General features: G+C 37.3%; 2 protein-coding genes and 2 long non-coding RNA genes across 6 annotated transcripts; 1 reads left to right on the top strand and 3 right to left on the bottom strand.

Annotated features, from left to right (window-relative positions):
* Window positions 1-6205: 6205 nt before the first annotated feature.
* Window positions 6206-7042, top strand: LOC113272040 (F-box/kelch-repeat protein At3g23880-like). Its single transcript, XM_026521952.1, has one exon. The coding sequence runs from the start codon at window positions 6206-6208 to the stop codon at window positions 7040-7042; it is 837 nt and encodes a 278-aa protein (XP_026377737.1).
* Window positions 7043-8814: 1772 nt separating this feature from the next.
* Window positions 8815-9888, bottom strand: LOC113273549. Of its 2 annotated transcripts, XR_003322474.1 has the most exons (4): window positions 9823-9888; window positions 9454-9577; window positions 9281-9365; window positions 8815-9114 (listed from the first exon to the last, which is right to left on the bottom strand). It is a non-coding gene; the product is annotated as an uncharacterized LOC113273549 (long non-coding RNA). The 2 variants fall into 2 exon arrangements; XR_003322473.1 differs by lacking the exon at window positions 9823-9888 and having other exon boundaries at window positions 9454-9630.
* Window positions 9889-11184: 1296 nt separating this feature from the next.
* Window positions 11185-12570, bottom strand: LOC113273548. 2 transcript variants are annotated; one of them, XR_003322472.1, is made up of 5 exons: window positions 12320-12570; window positions 11896-12109; window positions 11731-11803; window positions 11369-11533; window positions 11185-11284 (listed from the first exon to the last, which is right to left on the bottom strand). It is a non-coding gene; the product is annotated as an uncharacterized LOC113273548 (long non-coding RNA). The 2 variants fall into 2 exon arrangements; XR_003322471.1 differs by having other exon boundaries at window positions 11369-11803.
* A 4842-nt stretch (window positions 12571-17412) lies between these two features.
* LOC113274774 (cation/H(+) antiporter 28-like) lies at window positions 17413-20472 on the bottom strand. Its single transcript, XM_026524163.1, has 4 exons — window positions 20142-20472; window positions 18945-19943; window positions 18264-18863; window positions 17413-18051 (listed from the first exon to the last, which is right to left on the bottom strand). Exons 1-4 carry the CDS (start codon window positions 20385-20387, stop codon window positions 17437-17439), a joined length of 2460 nt encoding a protein of 819 aa, XP_026379948.1. The 5' UTR covers window positions 20388-20472; the 3' UTR covers window positions 17413-17436.
* Window positions 20473-22816: the final 2344 nt, after the last annotated feature.

Below are 22816 nucleotides of genomic sequence, written 5' to 3'. Positions count from 1 at the left end.
GGAACTGATGCATTCGTACTCACTTAAATGTCATAATGTCGTCAAATATGACAACATGGAATCTCATAGTTCCTACCAGGAAGAAAAGAAACAAGTAGCTAGCCAAGAAAAGCGACGGGGTAGATTTTCTCTGCTGTTATTTAATATAGTTTTGGTTCTAATTGTTAATTTGTTCTTCTCCATTTAAAATTCATAGCTCAGATTATTTTATTTTATTTTATTTTTTTTATTTTTTTTTACTAAGAAACACACCATTGTATTAACAAATAAGAGAGTTGCATATTACATTTAAGTTTACCTTCCTAAAAAGAGAGTTCAGGAAATTAGGAAGGGAGAACCAAAGACCCTTAGGAATGTTTTCCCTAGCTCGACGTGCAAGCCGGTCAGCTAGGGGATTATTCAACCGCTTTATATACATAACTTTAAAAGACACCGATCTAGAAAGTAAATTCCGACAAAGTTCTAAAAGATCTAAACTTCTCCAATCCGCGTTGGAACTGCGGCCATTCACAAATTATACCAGATAGAGACAATCACTAACAAACACCACTTTAGGAAGATTCATCTCTTCTGCCCAAGAGATTGCCAAAATTAGTGCAGCGGCTTCAGCTCCTACTGCATCTTGAATCAACCCAAAGTCAGATCTGGCCCTTCTTACTCTTCCTGCAACATCACACCAAATAACACCAATGCCCATTTTAAAATTTTTGAAAGAACCATCGACAAACATAAAATGATCAACATCAGACCCTGGAATTTTATCTTCACTAACACAATTCAAAGAACAAGTTTGCGGCGCAATATAAGAACATATCATTCTTTTGATATTCAAAATGATCCTGTTCAAATCAACAGAAACACACTTGAAGACCACATCACACCTCAATTTCCAGACACTCCACATAACAATAGCATCAACACTAGGCCAGGAAACATTAAAGGGCCAAATTCCTAGATTAGAGTCATGCCAGTAGAGGAAAATATCATCAATGTACTCAAAATATGTTTGTACTAGATGCTGAAACGAAGGCCCAAACCAAATATGAGAGACCACAGGACAGTTTATAAAAAGATGCATAATAGTTTTTTCATGTGTGTGGCAGAGAGGACAAGTCACATCCACATTCTGATTATAATACTGCATTAGAAAATTAACAGGCATCATATATGCAAGATTTTCCACATAATTAACTTAATTGTCGGTAAACATTCAATAACCCAAACCTTCCTCCAGAAAGCAGAATCTTCAGTAGAAAAGGTATCATTCATATAGATTCTATAAGCTGATTTAATAGTGAACTCACAATTACTGGTATGAGGCCACATAATAGAGTCAGACTGAGACAGATTGATCCTAATAGACCTAATCCTAGTAACTTCATTAGGCGAGAATAATTGATTTAATAGAGAAACATTCCAACAGTTAAGAGAATAATCCAGGAGTTCAGAGACATAAACATAATTACTGCTACTAGAATGCATTGGAACCGGTGGGTTAATCATCCCTGGAATCCATACTGCGTTCCAAATAGGAATGAGAGCCCCATTATTGATTTTAACTATTGAGTTAGCCTTAATAAATTGCAGGCCATTAACAATTCCTTTCCATATCCGAGAAGAAGAATTAGCCGCCTTATCGATTTCTAACAAATTTTGGTTAGGGAAGTACTTTTCTTCAAGAAAAAAAAAAGCAAGTTATTCTGATTTTTCAAAAATCTCCAACCCAGTTTACAAATGAACATCCTTTCGGGTTCTTGTAATGGCTTGATTTGTTTACGTATTAGTAGTTATAATGGACATATCTTTTATATTTGGAATCCATCTACCGTGGAACATAAGAAAATACCTAGAGTAGAACTATGGGATTTCGTGAAAATTACAATATCTCCGAATGGTGGATTCGTTATGGGTTCGGTTACGATTGTGTTAGGGACGACTATAAGTTTGTAAAAATTGGGAAAAACATAATTCAAGTTTATACATTAGGATCTGATTCATGGAATAATACTCGATCAATTCCGTACTATTTTCCTGGTACGAATTCCATATATGATTGTGGTGTGCCTTTTAATGGAGGTCTTTACTGGTTATGTATCAAAGACATCGAAGAAACCTCCACTGAAGTTATTGCGTCTTTTGATATTAGCAGTGAGAATATTGTGGATGTGCCACTACCAAAAACTATGCCAAAATCACTCACAAGATCTGTGGGCGTGTTGAGAGATTGCCTTTGTTTACTTGCTAGAGTCTCGTATAACGACTTAGACGTATGGCTGATGCAAGCTTATGGAGTTAGAGAATCTTGGACTAAAACGTTTACCATTGGCTCAGAATCTAATACTCCCTCAGTCCCAGTAATAAGTGACCTAGTTATTTTTAGATTTTGCCCCATTAAACAAGGAGATATTTCTAAAATTATCCTTTTAATTGAATATAACAAATATAAGAAATATGCATAATTTGATAGTCATGTTTATATTCGTCAAGTAGGTGTTTTAAAATGCTTTTCAGTGATACGAAGTTTGTGAACATCCGTGGTGTAGTTTGAAAGATAAATCATTTCAAAATTTCACTATTTATTATCCATATCCATAAGGGTATAATTATAAAAAATGATTAAAGATACTTTTCCCCTTGCTTGCCTAAAAAATTGTGCAAACTTAAACTAGGTCACTTAATAGTGGGACAGAGAGAGTAGCTTTTATCATTTCTTTTGTCCTTGGCCCGTATGGACGTTCCAAAACGGCGAGATTCTGATGAACAAACCAAGAGATGTTGTTTTACGTGACCTAAAGATTGGGAGAAGACTTGCAACGTTTGATGCGGGCAGTCTTCGAATGTCAATGAGTAAACCAAATTATTCTGTGGAGAGCCTTGTTTCACTCAACTCGGGTACTTATGTATTGTATAAGGAAAAATATACACGAGTAGCTAAAGAAGATAAGGGACGGAAGTATGCAAGAAAGAAAAAGTCAAGCATAACCAAGCAAATTCAGGTTTCTTTTATTAGCAAGAACCCTTTCGAGTCTTTATCTGTTGATGTTGATGCTGATGTTATAATGGTTGAGTCAAATAGCAACACTGATAATAAAACATTACAAAAATATTAATGCAACTAAGTTTTGTTTGGAGTGGATGTAGATGATTATAATGAGAAGGTTATTGTGGAAGATGTTTCCTACGAGGGGATGAAATCCCAGTGAAGGTGAAAGCTCTAGAGGAGTCAAGAAACATATCCCTTACCATAGAGCAAAATATGGATAAGATGTTCAGTTTTGATGCTTGCTTAGGAATTTCTGAGGATGGTATAGAAAGAAATTAAGATATTCGAGGAAGCTAGAGTGAGTCGTCGTAACTTTAAAACGGAGAAGGAATTTTTATTTACTAGGAAATAAAAGCTGATATTCCCGTTGGTTATCTTTTCTTAGTTTTTGTACTTGCTTGCCTATGGGTTTGCACTATCTCCTTCTTCTTTGCTACGCCTTTGGTGTTTTTGTAATGGCAACTGCAAGATGAAACTTAGCTTATATAAAGAAAACTCTCTTTATTGATGTTTAGAAAATCTCTCAAAACTAAACACAAGCTCTAATCTTGCTCATATGATCAACCACAACTTTGGTGATCATATATATATAGAACTATGAATTCCTTTTCCTAGTCCTATTACCTTATTACATGTCTTTCCTTTTCTTAGAACTAGATGACTTCTAATTCCCTTAGGATTACATCAATTTCCTAATCTTGTCCTAACCAGCTTGTTAGTGACTTCTATGTTGAAGTTAATCCAACATTCTCCCCCTTAAGCTTCAACTGTGCTTGTGAAAAATCTTGTACACCTATTAATTTCCTCATTTCTTCAAACTTGATCCGAGCTAATGCGTTTGTCAATATATCTGCTTTCTTCTCAGTTTCTGGTATGTGTTCAACGTTGATGATCTCCTTCTCGATACATTCTCGTATGAAATGATACCTATCGAACATGATTATTTTCACTACACGCCCTGGAACCCTACTCCACCTTGAGTTAATGGGAAGGATAGCAGTAACTCTACCTTGAGCACAACCTTTCCCACCACAGAACCCTGCTCCGCCTGAGTTAATGGGGAGCGGCATTAACTCCACCTTGAGCGCCAGCTCTACCTTGGGCCTTGCCTGCTCCACCTGCGCCGTACCGGGTGACATCCAAAACCACTTCTCCGTTCGGAAAGTAGCCCCAACCATAGGCTCTGATACCAATTAATGGCAACTGCAAGATGAAATTTATCTTATATAAAGACAACTCTCTTTATTGATGTTTAGAAAATCTCTCAAAACTAAACACAAGCTCTAATCTTGCTCATATGATCAACCACAACTTTGGTGATCATATATATATAAAACTATGAATTCCTTTTCCTTGTCCTATTACCTTATTACATGTCTTTCCTTTTCTTAGAACTAGATGACTTCTAATTCCCTTAGGATTACATCAATTTCCTAATCTTGTCCTAACCAGCTTGTTAGTGACTTCTATGTTGAAGTTAATCCAACATTTTGTTCAGCTTAGATTCTTTGTTGTGCTCCATTAAGTTCATATCTGAAAGCTTTATTTGATGTGAACCAAAGAAATAAAGGATTTCCATTGTTTATAGATGCCGTTATTGATGAAGCATTATTGTTTTGTCTCGAAATTTTGCATTTATGGATTACGCATATATTGTTCAACTTCTTCATCCCAAACACTCAGCTAAGCCGACGAAAATTTACCTGGGAATTACATTTTAAAATTTAGGATTGTGCAATTATGCAATACTCACAGCATCATGCCGATACTCACGTACAGAAAATACGTTGCCTGATGAAGCCTCAAAATACGGATTGGGGAACACATGCACTTGAACCAAGTTCATGAACCAACTTGAGTTAGCCTAGTCAAACAGGATCCTAACTCTCGCATTCGGAGTAAGTACCAATCTTGAACCAAAATTTGTAGATGTTTTAATATCACTTTCTAAGGGATGTTTGGTAACCATTATTTTAATTGATTATCAGCTTATAATCCATTATGCAAGATTCTATATGAGTTTGGTAATCATTATAATAATTGCTTATTTTAATAATTGCTTATTTTAATCATAATTGAAAAATCCATTATTTCCATTTAATCGTAATTGAAAAAATTCATTATTTCATAAACTGGAAAAAATTGTTTTGAAAATTTATTACAATCAATTATTTTTCTAAGGAACTCAAATTAAATTTTTTCTTCTTATTTTTTTCTATAAATTATCAAGAGAGAGACAAAAAAACAACATAGAACTAAAAATATATCTTACAATCAATTATTTTTCTAAGGAACTCAAATTAAATTTTTTTTTCTTATTTTTTTCTATAAATTATCAAGAGAGAGACAAAAAAACAACATAGAACTAAAAATATATCTTAGATCATTGTTCTTTCCTCTCCTTTTCGAGATCATCATTCTAAGATAATCAATTATCTGGAAAAAAAATGTTTGGAAAAATTTATTTTTAAAATGATTAAATCAAAATCATTTATCAATTTATGATTATCTATAATCATAGATAGATAATCATAAATTTTACCAAACAAGGCCTAAAAGTCGAGATCGTGCACGTTTCCTATTCTCACTAATTCCCAGTTAGTGCCTACACAAACAAAACAAACCTTTCTCATCACAATTTTCAAAAATTTAATTCCAGAGCTGCAAAATACACCTTCAAGAACAGTCCCTAACTGGGGTGCACAAAATATATCAGCTTGAGTTTATCCATTAGCCTGACTCTAATGCCATTCAAATCCGTGTATTAAAATCCGTTGATCTCTAATTAAAATATCAGGCACCGGTATATATCGTCTTTGTGACTCGGTCTTTATCACAGTGACATTGACTGATCCGTGTCCACATCCTGTACATTAATGTACGGGGCGACACCCGTTTTTCGGGTGGGTGTGCTAGATCGAATCCGCGGATTTGATCCGAATACACCCTAGCAAAGTTTTTTATCGGAAGAAGATTTCCTTTTCCTAGTTGTAGGCTTGGATGTTTTAGGAATGGCTGTTCTCCGGGTTTCCGAGTTTATACCTTTCTTATATACAAAGAGGCATTGCAAGTTCATATCCTTTTGCTCCGTTAAGGGTATAACATCAGTCATCACCCAGAGGAGAAAAGCCTGCGTCTCTACAAGAAGCAATAGTTGCGTCAATGTCAAGCCTACCAGAAGAAATACATGAAGAGATTTTTCTGAGGTTACCAGTGGAATCCATCTTAACATGTAAGTTTGTATGCAAATTCTGGCGCGATATCATATCTAGCCCTAAATTTATTAAACATCACCTGAATCTTAATATTCAGAAGAACAGCCATGATCCTAAGAGCATATTTACTGGATTCTATTTTGAGTGTATTCAGTACCCTGTAGCTTTAGGGTACACCGTTCGCTATGCGCCATCATGTAATGGAGCTTTTGGGATGGGTGACAACAGATATGAACGCATTCAAATTTTGGGCTCTTGTAACGGTTTAATTTGTTTGCGTATTAGCAGTGTGGGTAGATATATGTTTTACGTTTGGAATCCATCTACGGGAGAGTATAAGGAGATACCTGGAAGACAACCGCTTGGATTCCGTGTCCTATCGTCCTTTGATTGGCACCCGTTTAGTTATGGGTTTGGTTATGATTGTGCTAGGGACGACTACAAGTTTGTAAGAATTGGGGGCAACGAAATTCAAGTTTACACACTGGGATCTGATGCATGGAATAATACTCGATCAACTCCTTACCCTAATAAAGGGAATAATAGTAATATTAATGGTGTAACTTTTAATGGAGCTCTTCACTGGTTATGTTCTACCAGAGAAACCTCCACTGAAGTTATTGTGTCTTTTGATATTAGCAGTGAGACTATTTCGTATATGCCGCTACCAATAGAAACTATGCCCGGCTCGGTTTCACGAGCAGATGGTCTGGGAGTGTCGAGAGATTGCCTTTGTTTATATGTTGCCCTCCCAAATGATGATTTTGAGATATGGGTGATGTAAGATTATGGATGTTAGTTATTGAAGACTAATTATTATTTCTTAAAGTTAGCCGTGGTTATTTAGGGAAGAGGGTTTCCTAAACTGGTTAGAATTCTTGGTGGACAAGTTTGTAACCTATATAAATAGGTAATTAGGCCTTGTAGAATTGTATTGTGTGGAAAACGATTAAGAGATCGGTGAGAGATTTCTTGTATAGCTTTTTGGGCTAAAGCTAGGGTTTCGTTGTGAGAGCATATTGGTGAGGAACAAGAGACAAGGTTATCGTCTCGGGTAATTGTTGCGGTGTAACCAAGGGTTTGCTGGGATTCACACGACGTTGTAATCGTTTTTCATAGTTGTATATATACAAGTTGGTGCGGCTCAAAGTGGACGTAGACAATATATACAAGTTGTATGTATTGGTCGAACCACTATAAATCTTGTGTTTTGTGAGTTGATTTATCTTTATCGTATTTTCATAGTTGCTTGTGCTTGGTTTACTTATTATTCATCATAATATCTCAAGATCCGTTATTCCGCCGTTGTTAGTGATTCCCTAAGAAAATCCTGACAACTGGTATCAGAGCTCGGGTTAGAGCTTTAGGGTTTATCGTAGTACGATTGGAGTGGGAGTTATAGGTGATAATAACGAAAGTACGGTAGCTAGGGTTAATTTTTTTAATGGGAAGAACTTTGCGTTTTGGAAGTCTCAGATGGAAGACTACCTGTATGAGAAAGACATTGCTGATCCATTGGGTGGAGTTGCGAAAAAGGGAGCACACAAAGACGATGAATGGACAACTCTTGATCGCAAGTGTGTGGTCGTGATCCGTAGATGTAAAGTCATCAGCCTCGGGGAAGATTATGTTGTGTGAAAAATTATTTAATATGAATATGCAAGAAGGCGAAGCGATTTCAACACATCTTGGGAAGTTTAAATCAATTATTTCTCAGCTTTCAAAAGTTAGTATTATTTTTGATGATGAAGTTCAAGATTTACTGTTGTTGTCGTCATTACCAAAGAGTTGGGAGACTGCAAGGACAACCATTAGCAATTCCGCAGGGAGCGAGAAGTTGAAGCTTGATGATGTGCAACAAAGGTTAATTGTTGAAGAGGAAAGAAGAATAGAACAAGGTTATGGTTCTAGTACTTCAAGCTCGGCCTTAACACAACACAAAATTCTGGGATCCGTAACAGGAGAAAGCCGTTACTAAAACGGTTGTAACGGCTTTTACTTGTTGCAAAGAGGGTATTACAAATTTTCGTAAGGGCTTTTCTGGCCGTCACGAATTTGGGTTGTAACACCCCCGTAAAAGGTTTCAGCCGTTACGAATTTTGTTTGCAACACCCCTGGTAGTAACGCTGGGTAGCCGTTACTACGTGGCATATTGTAATTGCTTCAAGCCGTTACGAACGTTTTTGTAACAGGAAAAAAATTACTTCCAGTCAACCTTGACCTGGTCAAAACTAGTCAATACTGACCAATTTTGACCTGGTCAATATGACTGGCAGTTCATTTTCTACCAAAAATAAGCCGGAATTCCAAATATCCTGTATATATACCTTTCAATCCATTCAACAACAGTTTTTCAATCAATTCATATAAAATTCAATCATTTCATATTCCCTCCGTCCAAGTTTACTTGCTTAATTTGGATTTTGCAAAAACTTGAAAGAAATTCAAATTACTTCCACATACACCATCGATTTTTCAAATTGTTTGTTCAATATACTAGTTTCATATCCTAGTTTTTGTTTCTTTCTTGATAATTAGAAAATTTTAATAGGAAATATATCAATTTTTTGGTACAAATTTGTTAAAGAAAACACAATTTTGGCAAGTAAAGTTGGACGGAGGGAGTATAAAAAATAACTGAAATTTTCCTAAGTAGCAATTTTTTTTGTTAAGGGAATACATAGAAACTTCATAAGTTCAGTTCATTCCTATGTCCTAAGGGAATACAAATTCTGTGTATTACAAACATCATGAATATATTCTGTAGCTAAGCATACCATGAGAGCGGATATGTTTTCTTTGTTCGCCTCAGCTGCTTTCTTTAAGATCAGACAAGAGCATTTCTTCTGTAAGTGTCTGCAAGTGTCAAAAGAAACAGATAAACTGCGGGTAAGCAAAGACATGCATGATGTATAGCAAACTAGTTTGCACTATGCAAAGAAAATGCACAAACAAGTAAGATTGCAAACATCACAAGTAAAATCACTCAATTATCTGTTTAGATTCTTTTGAGTATCCTCACCTATCGCTAACTAATTTGGTTGAAGTTTTGGATGAAGTAGAAAGAGCTTGTTTTTCGGCAACTTCAGCTGCATCGATACCCTTGCCTGTATTCAAGAAAAATACTTGAATGATTTGTTGAACGTTTAACAATATTGCATTTTCTGAATATGTGTAAGTTATTTTTTCACTTACTGAAAGTACTGAAAGAATCTAAGAGGACCTCTCCAGGTACTGCGGCTAGTATTTGTTTGCCTGCGTGGAAGCTGATTGGTCCAGCTGCTCATCCGGTGCCCATCTCGAAGATATTAAGCACAATCTCCTTTGCAGGAAAGAAAAAAAGACATTTCGGCAACCTCTTCAATTATATCCTTAGCCTATCAAAAAACATAATAATCAATTCAATGCATCAAGAGTTGGTAAAAACAACCCACTGCCCCTGCAGTTGCAACAGAGTTCTCATCTTTGACTCTTGGAGACGGCCCGTCAGAACTAACAATTGGTTAAGGATATCAAAGGAATTAACTGTTTACAAAGAGTAAATAGATTTAGCTAGGAACAAACCTTGCCATGCCTAGCCCGCTTTCCTTGAACTGAAGTGTGAGCCTCTTTGATCACAGAAGTTGATCTGCACTAGAGAAGTGTATTTGGATCAGAAATCAACAAGGATCAAACAAAAAAAAAAAACAGTTGAGTTAACAAATGACTGCGTTAAGGACAAACCTGAAAGGCCTCCAGCAAACACATCTTGCCAATAATGCCAATAGTCATCTACTCGAGAAACTCCCACAAGAGATGCAACCAGCAAGGGAAGAAACAACAGACAAAGTTTTGCGACATGGCCCATGCGATCAAATACTCTAACCTTTCCAGCTAAGTACCAAGCCAGATAACCAAGACCTGCGAAGGACCCTGCAATTTGCAGAGGTAGTTTGAAATTAAATGATGGAACGATAAGCAAACACAAAAGCTTATAAAGAAACTGAAAAATACTTTGTATCAAAGAAGATACTGAACATTCAAGTGCTTAATCAACAGTAGTACGGGTTAGCGACATACAACAAACAACATGAAGGGATCCAGATACATTAAGAGAAAAACACAAATACATATCATTAGATGCCAACTGTCCCAAAAACTAAACAGCTGAACCTAGTGTATAACAAACCCCTTGCTACTTTTTGTCAAGGATTAACTTCATCGGTATACTATCTACTACCTGTGGGTACCTACAACCATTTCATAATGAAACCTTTATATACAGTAAATTTGTTTGAAGATTAATAGTAAGATTATCTTTTAAAGTTTTAATTATATTTTAATTATACACTAGTTTACCTGTTACAGTATAGATTATTTTACTAATATTCACACTTTTATGGAGTCTGAAATGCACTTTAGAGGGATGGATAGTTATAATACGCTAACTACTCATGTTCAATCATGGTTGTAGACTGAACAGGTAACAATGATTGGGTCGAAAAGAAGAAATAGAACGAGAAGGAAGCTTGAGATTGTGCCTACGGAAATTGACACATACTTCCGAAATAATAACTGTATAAACTTGAAGTAAATGAATTATACGTCCTATCAACTTCTAAAATTTAAACTGCAGAACGATTAACTAAGACAACAACTGATTAATGAGTACAGCATTTATACACATAATGCATGACAAGGGGAAAGTGGTTTGCTGCTTACACGAAGTATGCCCACTTGGAAAGCTTTTGTGTCCTTCCTTAATGACTTTCTTGTCTCCAGTGCACAGAAAGTTTTTCGTGACAGTATCAAACACCTGTCAATGTCAAATCCCCTTAATTGTTAGTTTAAGGGTATGGCATAGTTGTTCTTCAAAGATTATATCATGAACTCCTTTAAAGACAAATAAAATTTAAGGAAAAGCTATGAGAACTCACCCCCTCCCCATCAGGAAAGCAGCGCCAAAAGAAGTCAGGTCGTGGTCGACCGACATCATCTTTGATTGCATCCGTTAAAACTCCAGTTATAAGTACAGCAAATAGAAGACCTGGATATCATCGATTTAGCATTTCAGATGCATCCATTTAAAACATAGACAAAAAGAAGTTACCTAAGAGCTAAGACCATATACCCAAGATTGCATGGTGCAAATCATATACATCCCTCCTGTAAAAGTAGGAAGATTACTTCATAAGGAGCATATGTCTATCTTCATAGGGACTCTCATAAGCTCCTGGCGGGTACCGTTTGCACTTCTAGTTTTTCCAGCTTCGACAGCTTTCTTCATGACACCCACCTAAAAGAAGCACATCAAAAATAACATATATTTTAAATGTAGAAATAGTTTAAAATACAAAGACACGAAAACTTAATATCAGGCAATGCACTGAAACAGTCAAAGAGAGTGATTCTAGTCCCTCTACTCAACTGTTAACCAGTTACATCTCTAGTAACAGTGAATCATCACAATTCAAACAATTGAAAATTCCTCACAATTACTAAGAAAACCAAAATTAAAAGGGTACTAAAGCTGATTTTCCTTCTACTCATCATCTTCATCTTCTTACTGCAAAATCAAACAACCAAAAACAGAAAGAAAATTCAAATAACTTCAAGCAAATAATGAAATAATACTCTTAAAAGTTTCAATGAACAAACCTCTCCACCACTCTCATCTTCTTCATCATCTTAATCATTCACTTCTTTTAATTTGTTGGATTAATCTTCATTCTCTTCAGAATCTACTCAACCCCCTGCAGCTCATGATGCAACAATTGCTAGTACAGAACCTCCACCAGCTGAAAAGACCAACCACCTACTCAAAACCCAACTCCATCGTAGAATACCATGCCTCAGATGCCACCGCCACCACCTGCAACAGTAAAACATAGAAAAGCATAGAACAAATCAGCAAAACTCAATAGAAATTGAGAATCCGATTGCAAACCTGAACAATTGAAAACCCAAAATTAGCGGAACTCAATTTAATGAGGAGTCATCGAACAAAACACAGAAAAAGAAAGAAAAATTAGGGTTTTTCTGCGAGAGGGAAAAAGTGTTTGGGATGAAAAGAAAAACATACTGGGTTTCTCGAATAGGGAGGTGAAAGGTGAGCAAATAGATTTGATTTACTGGGTTAGGGTTTGTCTTTTCTCTTTCAGATGAACATACTGAAACCCTAATACAGATCTAAAAATGATGAACAAACTGAAATGTCACTCCTAATACAAGAGATTTCTTACACAAGAGATTTCTAGAGAATAATCGTGAGATAGATTTCTTATAGATCTAAGCTTCTAAAGCTTCAGCTCTAGAGAAGAAAACAAGGGAAGAGAGGCGGAGAAAAAGAAGACGAGGAATGAGTGGAATAATCGAGAGAAATATGGGTGGGTGATGGTGGGAGGAAATATCCTCCAGTTCATTTGCTGTGGGGTGGGAAAAAATTTCACGCATGTGAACAACACACGCACAAAAGGTGAAGTGTTACGACCCAGGTATGACCAAGCGTGTGAGTAGCACGCCTAAAAAAATATTCGTAACGGCTTCCTTTGTTACGAATGTTTTGAAAACGGAGCCAATACGAAATTTTCGTAACGGCCATTTGTAACGGGAGTTTCGTAACGGCACAAAAGCCGTTACGAATTGCTGTTACTAATCTGGGAATTTGGTGTAGTGTAAGTTCGCAGGAAGAAGATAGAGGCAGGAGTTCAAATAGGAACAACAACAACAAATCCAGATGGAAGTCTAGAGGGAAGTCTAAGGGGAGATCTCAATCCCGGCCTAGAGGTGTTGTTGAGTGTTCGGCGTGTAAGAAAGTAAGACACTTCAAGCGCGATTGTCCGGAAAACAAATGTGCTAATAATGGTGGAAACAAAGGTAATCAAGAAGAGGTCAACATAGTTGCAGTTGCGGAACCGGTGAAGGTCCTTGTTGATAACAAGAAGGTGATTACGGAAGGTTTTCTACTACTCTCTGAGGACAAGCAAGATGAGTCTTGGATTATAGACTCGGGAGGTTTTTTCCATGCAACGGGTGATAATAGTATTATGATCTCTTAGAAAGAAGGATACTATGGCCAAGTATTCTTAGGTGACGGTGAAGCATGCGACATCATCGGTTTGGGTGATGTGATCTTGAAAGTCAATGGTTCGACATAGAAATTGAAGGATGTACGACACGTTCCAAATTAGAAGAAGAACTTGTTGTCTGTGGTCCAAGTTTGTGATGATGACTGTGAAGTTATGTTAACGAAACACAATTGGAAAGTAAAGAAAGGGGCTATGGTGTTAGCTCGTGGAGTTAGAGTCAATACTTTATACCGGACTTCAGATGGAACTACTTTAGCAGTGGCTAGTAGTGGTGAAGACACTAACTTATGGCATAGAAGATTAGGGCACATGAGTGAGAAGAACATGAAGATTCTATGTTCGGGAGGATATCTACCTAAGGTGATGTCTGTTGATATGAGTTTTTGTGAAGATTGTGTCCTTGGAAAGCAAAAACGAGTTAGTTTCAGCAGAGGAGGAAGAGACTTGAGAAGTGCAAAACTTGATTTGGTTCACACGGATGTATGGGGACCAATTAATGTTGCATCTCACAGCGGGTTCCAATATTATGTCACCTTTATTGATTATCACTCAAGGAAGGTGTGGCTTTACTTCATGAAGAATAAGTTCGAGGTGTATGAAGTGTTTAAGAAGTGGAAAGCTTTGGTTGAAACAGAAACTGGTCTGAAGTTGAAGTGTCTAAGGTCGGAAAACGGTGGTGAGTATGACAAAACAGAATTCTTACAGTTCTGTACTACAAATGGAATTCGTTTGGAGAGGACAGTTCCAAGGACGCCACAGGAGAATGGAGTGGCAGAATGTATGAATTGGACGTTGAATGCACGTGCTAGGTGCATGAGGTTGCAATCTGGTTTGCCCGAGACCTTCTGGGCACATGCAACGGAGACGGCTGCTTATCTAATTAATAGGACACCTAGTAGTCCATTAGATATGAAGATACCACAGGAGGTTTGGACCGGAAAAAAGGTAAACCTTTCTTATTTTAAAGTTTTTGGTTGTGTTGGTTATGTTCATCTTAGTCCCGGTGAGAGGTCTAAGATAGGTGCTCAAGCAAAGAAGTGTATATTTCTTGGTTACAAAAATGACGCTTTTGGGTATAAACTTTGGGACTACGAGGGTCACAAAGTTATTAGAAGTAGAGACGTCACTTTTAATGAGAATAAGATGTACAAGGACAGGAAAACAACACAAGTTGAAGATGTCAGATCAAGCAACGTCGATAAGGATTTGTATATCGATATTGATGATGTTTCTGGGAAAAATATGGTACAAGAAGGGCACGGTGTTGTTGATGGCAGAGAAGTACAAGGTGAAGAGACTTCTGCTGCAGTGGGAGTTATACCTATAGTTCCATAAGAAGTACGAAGATCATCAAGAACTCTAAAACCAAACCCAAGTTATACTCTGAATTATCTATTACTTACGGATGGAGGTGAACCTGAAGATATTAAAGAAGCACTAGAGGCTGATGATTCAGGCAAGTGGAAACTTGCTATGGAAGATGAGATGAATTCACTTGAATAGAATGGAACTTGGGTGTTAGTAAAATTACCAAGAGGTAAGAAGGCGTTGCATAATAAGTGGATTTATCGGATGAAGTCTGAAGTAAATGGAGATATTCGTTACAAGGCGAGGTTGGTTGTGAAAGGTTTCCAGCAAAAACCTGGTGTTGATTACAACGATCTATTTTATCCAGTTGTGAAGATGACTACTATTCGAGTAGTGTTAAGTCTAGGGCTTCTGAAGATCTCTACCTTGAACAGTTGGATGTAAAGACAACCTTTCTTCATGGTGACCTAGATGAAGAAATTTACACGAAGCAGCCATAAGGATTCATAGTAAAAGGAAAGGAAGATATGGTGTGCAAGCTAAAGAAGAGTTTGTATGGTTTAAAACAAGCCCCGAGACAATGGTACAAGAAGTTTGATAACTTCATGCATAGAGGTGGTTACTCACGGTGTAATGCAGATCATTGTTGTTACTTCAAAAGGTATGGTTCTGACTACATCATATTTTTACTGTATGTGGATGATATGTTGGTTGCCGGAACATCTCTACAAGAAGTTGAGAATTTGAAGAAACAATTAGCAAGTGAGTTTGCTATGAAATATCTTGGTGAAGCAAAGCAGATTCTTGGTATGAGGATCATAAGAGATAGAGCTAAGGGTGTACTTATGCTTACTCAGGCTGAATATATTGAGCGAGTATTGAAAAGGTTCAATATGTAGAATGCTAAACCAGATAGTTCTCCACTTGGAAGTCAAATTCGTCTTTCAAGTATGCGGTGTGCGAAGACAGATTAATAAGAGGAGTGCATGTCTAACGTACCATATTCTTCGTCTATTGGGAGTCTAATGTATGCTATAGTGTGCACGAGACCGGATATTGCACATGCAGTGGGAATAGTGAATAGATATGCAAGCAACCCAGGAAAACAACATTGGGAAGCTGTGATGTGGATTCTCAGGTATTTGAGAGGTAATACAAACATACCATTGTGTTATGGAAGAGGTGGTTCTATTTTGAGGGGTTATGTGGATGCATACTTTGCGGGTGATGTAGATAAAAGACGAAGTACGACCGGTTATTTTTATACTATGGGGTCAGATGCAGTGAGTTGGAACTCACGTTTACAGAAGTTGGTGACATTGTCTACTACGGAAGCGGAGTACGTAGCAGTAACAGAATCGAGCAAGGAGATGATTTGGTTACGAGGTTTGTTAGATGAGTTGGGAAAGGAACAACGATATAGTGTTCTGTTTAGCCACAGTCAAAGCGCTATACATTTAGGCAAGAACTCAGCATATCATGCTAGGACGAAGCATATAGATATTCGTTATCATTTCATTTGGGATCTCTTAGAAGAAAGAGAGTTGAAGCTCGAGAAGATTCTTGGTTCGAAGAATCCGGCGGACATGTTTACCAAGGGAGTTACATCAGACAAGATAAAGCTCTGCAAGGCTTTAGTTGGTCTCTCAGAATTAGGATCTGGGAGGGGAGACGCACTGACAAAGAAGATGTTTTAGCACCGTCAAATCCAAAGTTGAAGAAGAAGAAGAATTGAAGACAATCAATGAGTCTTCAAAGTGGGAGATTGTTAGTTGTTGAAGACTAATTATTATTTCCTATAGTTAGTCGTGGTTATTTAGGGAAGAGGGTTTCCTAAACCGGTTAGAATTCTTGGTGGCCAAGTTTGTAACCTATATAAATAGGTAATTAGGCCTTGTATAATTGTATTGTGTAGAAAACGATTAAGAGATCGGTGAGAGATTTCTTGTATAGCTTTTAGGCTAAAGCTAAGGTTTCGTTGTGGGAGCATATTGGTGAGGAACAAGAGACAAGGTTATCGTCTCGGGTAATTGTTGCAGTGTAACCAAGGGTTTGCTGGGATTCACACGACGTTGTACTCGTTTTTCTTCATAGTGGATTTGAGTTGGTGCGGCTCAAAGTGGACGTAGACAATATATACAAGTTGTATGTATTGGTCGAACCACTATAAATCTTGTGTCTTGTGAGTTGATTTATCTTTCTCGTATTTTCATAGTTGCTTGTGCTTGGTTTACTTATTATTCATCATAATATCTCAAGATTCGTTATTCTGCGGTTGTCAGTGATTCCCTAAGAAAATCCTGACAATGGAGTCGGAGAATCTTGGACTAAAATGTTTACAGTTAGCTCAGAATCTCGCTCCTACAGGAATCTATGTTAGTGGCCGCAATGGGCATCCCAGAATGGCGAGATTCGAATGAACGAGCCAAGAGATGTTGTTTTATCCGACCTAAAGAGGGGAAGAGGACTTGCAACATTTGATGCCGGCGGTGTTACAATGGCAATGAGTGAACCAAAATATGTGGAGAGCCTTGTTTCACTCAACTCGGGCACTTATTGCGTGTGGCGAAAAAACATGTAGCCAAGGAAGAAATGATTCCTATTTTGATTTCTATTTTGATTGTTTTCGTTCGTTGAAAGAAATAACTGCTCTTTCTATTCTTTAGAGACAACTTTATGAATATACGCTGTTGCGTTCATCATCTCCACCATTAAGCAAGCTGCATCTTAATCTAAGCAACCAGTATCGACGTCCGCTAATACTATTATCAACTATATAAAGAGGAAAAAATGAATTAACCTTTCAGATTGACATGACTGTAAATTCGTTTTCAAGTCCATCTAAACAATGTTGTTGAATAACCAACACAGAAGCCGAAAGAGAAAAATCAGAATCAGCAAGAATTTCTCCAATCGGACCCAAATCAGGACACTCTTCCCAACTACTCATCCCAGCAGTTAATATTGAATTAACTCTACCTCCTCTTCCTACAACAAACAAAGCATAATGTTCTTCAAATGATTTCAATGTCGAGACTGTACCTTTCGCATCAATAACATGCTTTTCGAGGTAGCCTATCTTTCCCTGCGACAGTGATTTTTCATAAAACTCAGTAAAACATTCGTCATCAAGTTTCCTTTCTTCCTCTTCCATTTTTATCACCGAACGTAGTTTTTTTCTATTTTTTTTTGTTGATGATTTTTCTGTACTTGTTTCTTCTAAAAATCTAACAGCTGTTAGATTAATACAAGGATGTTGTGCTATGCGTGATGCGTAGTATAATGCTTCTCTATCATCTTTTCCTCCGATGAAAACAACTGCAACTTCTATACATGCGGTTGGCGCTGATCTTTGCTGATTCTTTCCAAGACCTCTGTCCACAAGCACTCCTACTGAACATGGGGCTTGTCGAAGAACCTGCTATGCACATTAAGATACCCAACGTAAGTTTAAATAAAACCCATGGAATTTTGCCACAACGTAGAACGTGTTCTGCGGAGCCTGGCTGCTAACTAACAAGTTGCGGAGAGACACTGGATTGTGGGAATGGGGTGAAGCCTGTGTTGGGGTTAGTAATGTCGTGTCTAAATAACGGTACAACATATTTAGCTAGCAAAAGTATCATGTACCTTACGGTTCACATATCTGAACCCATGGTGAACTCCATCCATCTTTCCATCCGGTCTTTGGTTCCTATGAAATGGCAAGATAAGCAACGAGGCCTGCACTGCCTCAGCCAAATTGCATAAATCTTGGTGCATGTTAGCAAATGTCGATATTGCAAGTAATCGTTGTACATTGATCCCTTTACCACTTTCTTCTATGTATGATAATATGGCATTTGTTATTTGTTCTCTCATGTTCACCACTGATTCATCCGCCATCGCAGTATTCTCTAAACTACGATTTTCCACTTCAGTAGCAAGTATCGTCGAATGACAGTCATTGATTTCAATCATATCTGTAACATAAACTCCAATCCTTGTTGCTTTATTTCCCCTTGAGACTTCCATTATGTTGATCATAGATGGAATGTTTTGAGGTCCATGGATGCCTAATAGGATACGTAGCTCAGTTGACGGATTTAAGTGTTGGAGGGTCATTTGTCGGTATGGCGACCTTTTTCTGGCTCCCTCTACCATTAATTTTACAACTAATGGAATCAATGCGATGGTGACCATGGCCAACAATACCATCATAATGTAGGTTCCAGTTGTCACGAGATCTTCCTACTTGAAGTGTAAGAGTATAGAAATAAGTCATTAAATCAGGCCAAAAAATAGAATATTTAGCTAGGAGTTGGGACTTACCCCCAGAGCATAAGCAGCGACGTAGATGTGAAAATGCCCTTTAACATTTAGAAAGAATCCAATCGCAACTGCGACATGCCAAGGAAACCCCAAAAGCATAGCAGCAAGAAGAGCTCCAAACACCTTCCCTATCGTAACGATTGCGAATAAAAATAGTAGCTTGACCCATACGAATGACTCATCAGGTTTCACTTCACCAAAATTAGCCAATGCACCAACCCAAATGAAAAATAATGGAAACATAATTAAGTTCAAAATTTGATTGATTTTAGTGATCATCATCTTCGATAATCTTCCTTTTCTAGGAAATGCTAACCCGATCAAGAACGAAGCCATGGTAGGACTATAACCAACCATTGTAGGTCCAGCATTACATAATATCATCATGGTAGCAACAAATAGAACAAGATCCGATCCTCTCATGGGTTTCCCAATTGGGTTTCTTGCATTCACCCAATTTACAAAAATGGGTAAGACAGTCGACAGAAATACTATAATAAGAACCAATACAACAACTACACGCACTCCCTCTTTAAGTTTCATTTGACTGCTTTGCTTCGATTTATAAGGATGAAAAACCAAAGACAACGAAATTAGAAGCATTGTTACCATGTCTGTATGAAGTCCCGCACCGATAACTAGTCGTCCAATATCTGATCTGCTAATTCTTAAATCCGTAATCAAGCGGGTTAAGACCGGTGAAGAAGTACCAGTTAAAGTTATAGAAATCGAGAAAATAAATCCAATAGTGTTTGCATCTTTTGCTAATTTTATAAGAGGTGTTATCGCACATGTTATTAAGAATGTTGAAATGATTCCAGTGTAAGCTACGATTTCTTCGCGATTAGGTTTCTTTGTTAACACTGTTAGGTCCATTTCTAACCCTAAAACTAGCAAGTAACAACTCATGCCCATTTCGGCCAATGAACTAACCAATTGTGGAATTACCATCTCCAGTAATTCAGACATGAAGGCCAAGTTTCCTAGCATTATTCCCACCTGCATTGATAAGACGGTGATCGTCGATTAATATTAGATCAAGTAGCAGCATTATGTTCTTCTTCTAAGCTAAGCAAATGCACAAACACATGGTAAAATTAATAAGAGATATCACACAAAAAAATTAAGTTAGTTTCTGGATGTTCCACATATCATGCAAGTAATCTCATAGCAAATACAAAGAAGATTGATACGTACAGTTAGTTCTGGGATGAGACGAGGTTGTTGGAATCGTAATAACATCATATTAAGAGATTTGGTCATCAAAGAGACGCCCAAACAAATGGAGAAAGTTGAAATTACAAATGAACTCGATGTTGCATAACTACAAACACCTGCTTTTGTTGTTGAGTTTTTCAAGTTTTCCCAAGGTCTTGGATTAAAAGGAGGTGGCACCATCGAGGATAGATTATTGTTATTATATCTCGCTACGTTCATCATCATCTCTTCTTCAAAAGGGTTGTATTCTTGGATAGCCTTAATTTGTACTATTAATTAAGGTTATGATCATCTTTTAGTTTTGATCTTCTTTTTCATTCATTTTGCATGCTTATTAGTTTGACTTCTTTGGATAAAACAGAGAAAACATGTTTTACAAAATTAGTATGTGGTGGAAAAAACACAACGAACAAAGTAAATGGCGAAGAGTGTTTAACGTTCTATTTTAACGGGAAAATTTGAATTGGTTTTAGAGTAATAATAGGGGGATCTCTTCCCTCCGATCCATAGTGGTCGTTTAGGAAAGACCACTTTGACTTTGTTCATGCATGCATGAACCTATACAAAAATATTCCGAAGATTCAAACTTAGGTTGCATGAACAAACTTGAATTTTCCTGCTTTGTTCTTGAGCTAGCCGACAACGAATAGCTAAGACTTGGTTACAATCAGGGTTTCCGGCCAAACCTTGACTATGGAAAAGGAAATACTCCGTTCGAATCCCCCAATAAAAATCCGTTGACCTCTAATTAGAACAGCAGCCACCCGTATTGGCCGTCTTTGTGACTCGTCTGTATCAGAGTGACATGGACAGATTCTTACTGACACATATACTATCGGCCGATATTTAAACCACGGAGTTCGGTTACCGGTGTCAACCATTTTGTCGACTTTTCCCCATTCCTTGGGGATTCATATCGACTTATATTTTTTGGCCAATCACCAAGTGGTCTGGTGGTTGGCATGCTCCCTCCCACTGCGGAGGTAGGAGTTCGAACCCTGTAATTGCTGAAATCCACTACAATTTAAGGAGTTTGGATGTAATCTAAGGACCACTAGTCTAGGGCATCAAAAAAAATATCGAGTTATTTTTTACAATTGAGACAATCAAGGATTGCAGGCTTATTTATCTTTAAACTAGTGTTTACAAAATAATCGCCAAAGTGTTAGCTTCAAGACTCAAGTTGGTAATGGACAAACTTATCTCCCCGGTTCAATGTGCTTATATAGAAGGAAGACAAATTATAGATGGTACTTTGATCGCCAATGAGCTTGTGGATTTTAGACTACTTTCTGGCAAGGCTGGGATAATTTGTAAAATTGATCTAGAAAAGGCCTTTGACAGGATAAACTGGAGATATCTGGAGTTTATTCTTCATCAAATGGGATTTGGTAGAAAACTGTGTAAGTGGCTGAGGTTTTGCTATTCTACTTCGACTTTTTCAGTCTTAATCAATGGTTCTTCTTTTGGTTACTTCACTAGTTCAAGGGGTGTAAGACAAGGTTGTCCAGTTTCTCCTCTTCTCTTTAATATTTCCATGGAGGGTTTCTCAAGATACATGGACAGAGCTTCACAACTGAGCCTCTTCAGTGGCTTCTCGGTAACTTCTTCTAGTATTATTGTAAATCACCTGCATTATTTTGATGACAATATCTTCTTCATAGATCACAGCAAAGAGGAATTACATAGTCTTTTTTCGGCTCTCTAGTGTTTTGAATATATTGGAGGCCTTAAGGTTAATACTTCAAAAACTAGGCTCATAGCAATTGGTGATGTGCCTGAGTTATCTGTTTGGTCTTCGGAATTAGGATGTGCTACTGATAACCTTCCTTTCTTATATCTTGGCATGCCCCTTGGAGCTACGGCAACTTCCTTTCTGTATTAGATTTATCAGTCCCTTGATAAATTTGTTCACGTATACATATTTACAGAAAGAAATATAATATCAATCACTACCATTACTCAATGATCTAAACATGGAAAGAAGATTAGTACATGCAATCTAAACATAGAAGGAAGATTAGTACATGATGGATAATACGTGATTGATGTCATGCAAAGAAGAATATGAAAAGAAATTCAATGCATGCAGAGAAGATTATATGTGATTAAGAATATGTTGTAATTATATTTAATTCCTTTGATATATTTATAGTATTAGGATCTTTACTCTTGTTATGTAAAAACAATCAGTATATATACATAATAAAATCATCAACCTTCATACTGTTGTGTGAGAAACCAAAACCTGTGTTACCCAATTTTCTTTATGGTAATCTAGAGCTAGGTTAATTTTTTTCCCCTACAACATCATCATCATGACTAATGGAGACGATCAATCTTCCCCTTCGACTGTCATTCCAGAGAAGGATACTGGTTTATCTCCTACCATTCCCTATTATGTGCATCCTTCTGATAATCCCACATCAGTCATTTATTCTCCCTTGCTCACAAGTGAAAACCACTGCACCTGGAGCGAGGTATAAGGAAGGCACTAAGTGCAAAAGTAAAACTAGGATACATTGATGGAACGGTAAAAAATCCAACTAATGCATCAGATCTCGCTCACTGGACGAGATGTGATGACTTAGTAAGTAGCTGGATCTCTAATTCCGTGGATCCAGAAATCCGTTCAAGTACTCAGAACTTCCCCT

This window comes from Papaver somniferum, chromosome 4 (assembly GCF_003573695.1).
Source record: "Papaver somniferum cultivar HN1 chromosome 4, ASM357369v1, whole genome shotgun sequence".
NCBI classification, from domain to species: domain Eukaryota; kingdom Viridiplantae; phylum Streptophyta; class Magnoliopsida; order Ranunculales; family Papaveraceae; genus Papaver; species Papaver somniferum.
This window is presented reverse-complemented; position numbering and strand designations above follow the sequence as displayed.

What these genes read in the sequence shown, in the direction of transcription:
- LOC113272040 (XM_026521952.1), top strand. Translation starts at nt 6,206, where the DNA reads ATGTCAAGCCTACCAGAAGAAATACATGAAGAGATTTTTCTGAGGTTA.
- LOC113274774 (XM_026524163.1), bottom strand. Translation starts at nt 20,387, where the DNA reads ATGATGATGAACGTAGCGAGATATAATAACAATAATCTATCCTCGATG. An exon ending in GTCTCATCCCAGAACTAACT is followed by an intron (nt 19,944 to 20,141) that starts GTACGTATCAAT and finishes TTATCAATGCAG; the next exon opens with GTGGGAATAATGCTAGGAAA. An exon ending in TCAGATATGTGAACCGTAAG is followed by an intron (nt 18,052 to 18,263) that starts GTACATGATACT and finishes TGTGCATAGCAG; the next exon opens with GTTCTTCGACAAGCCCCATG.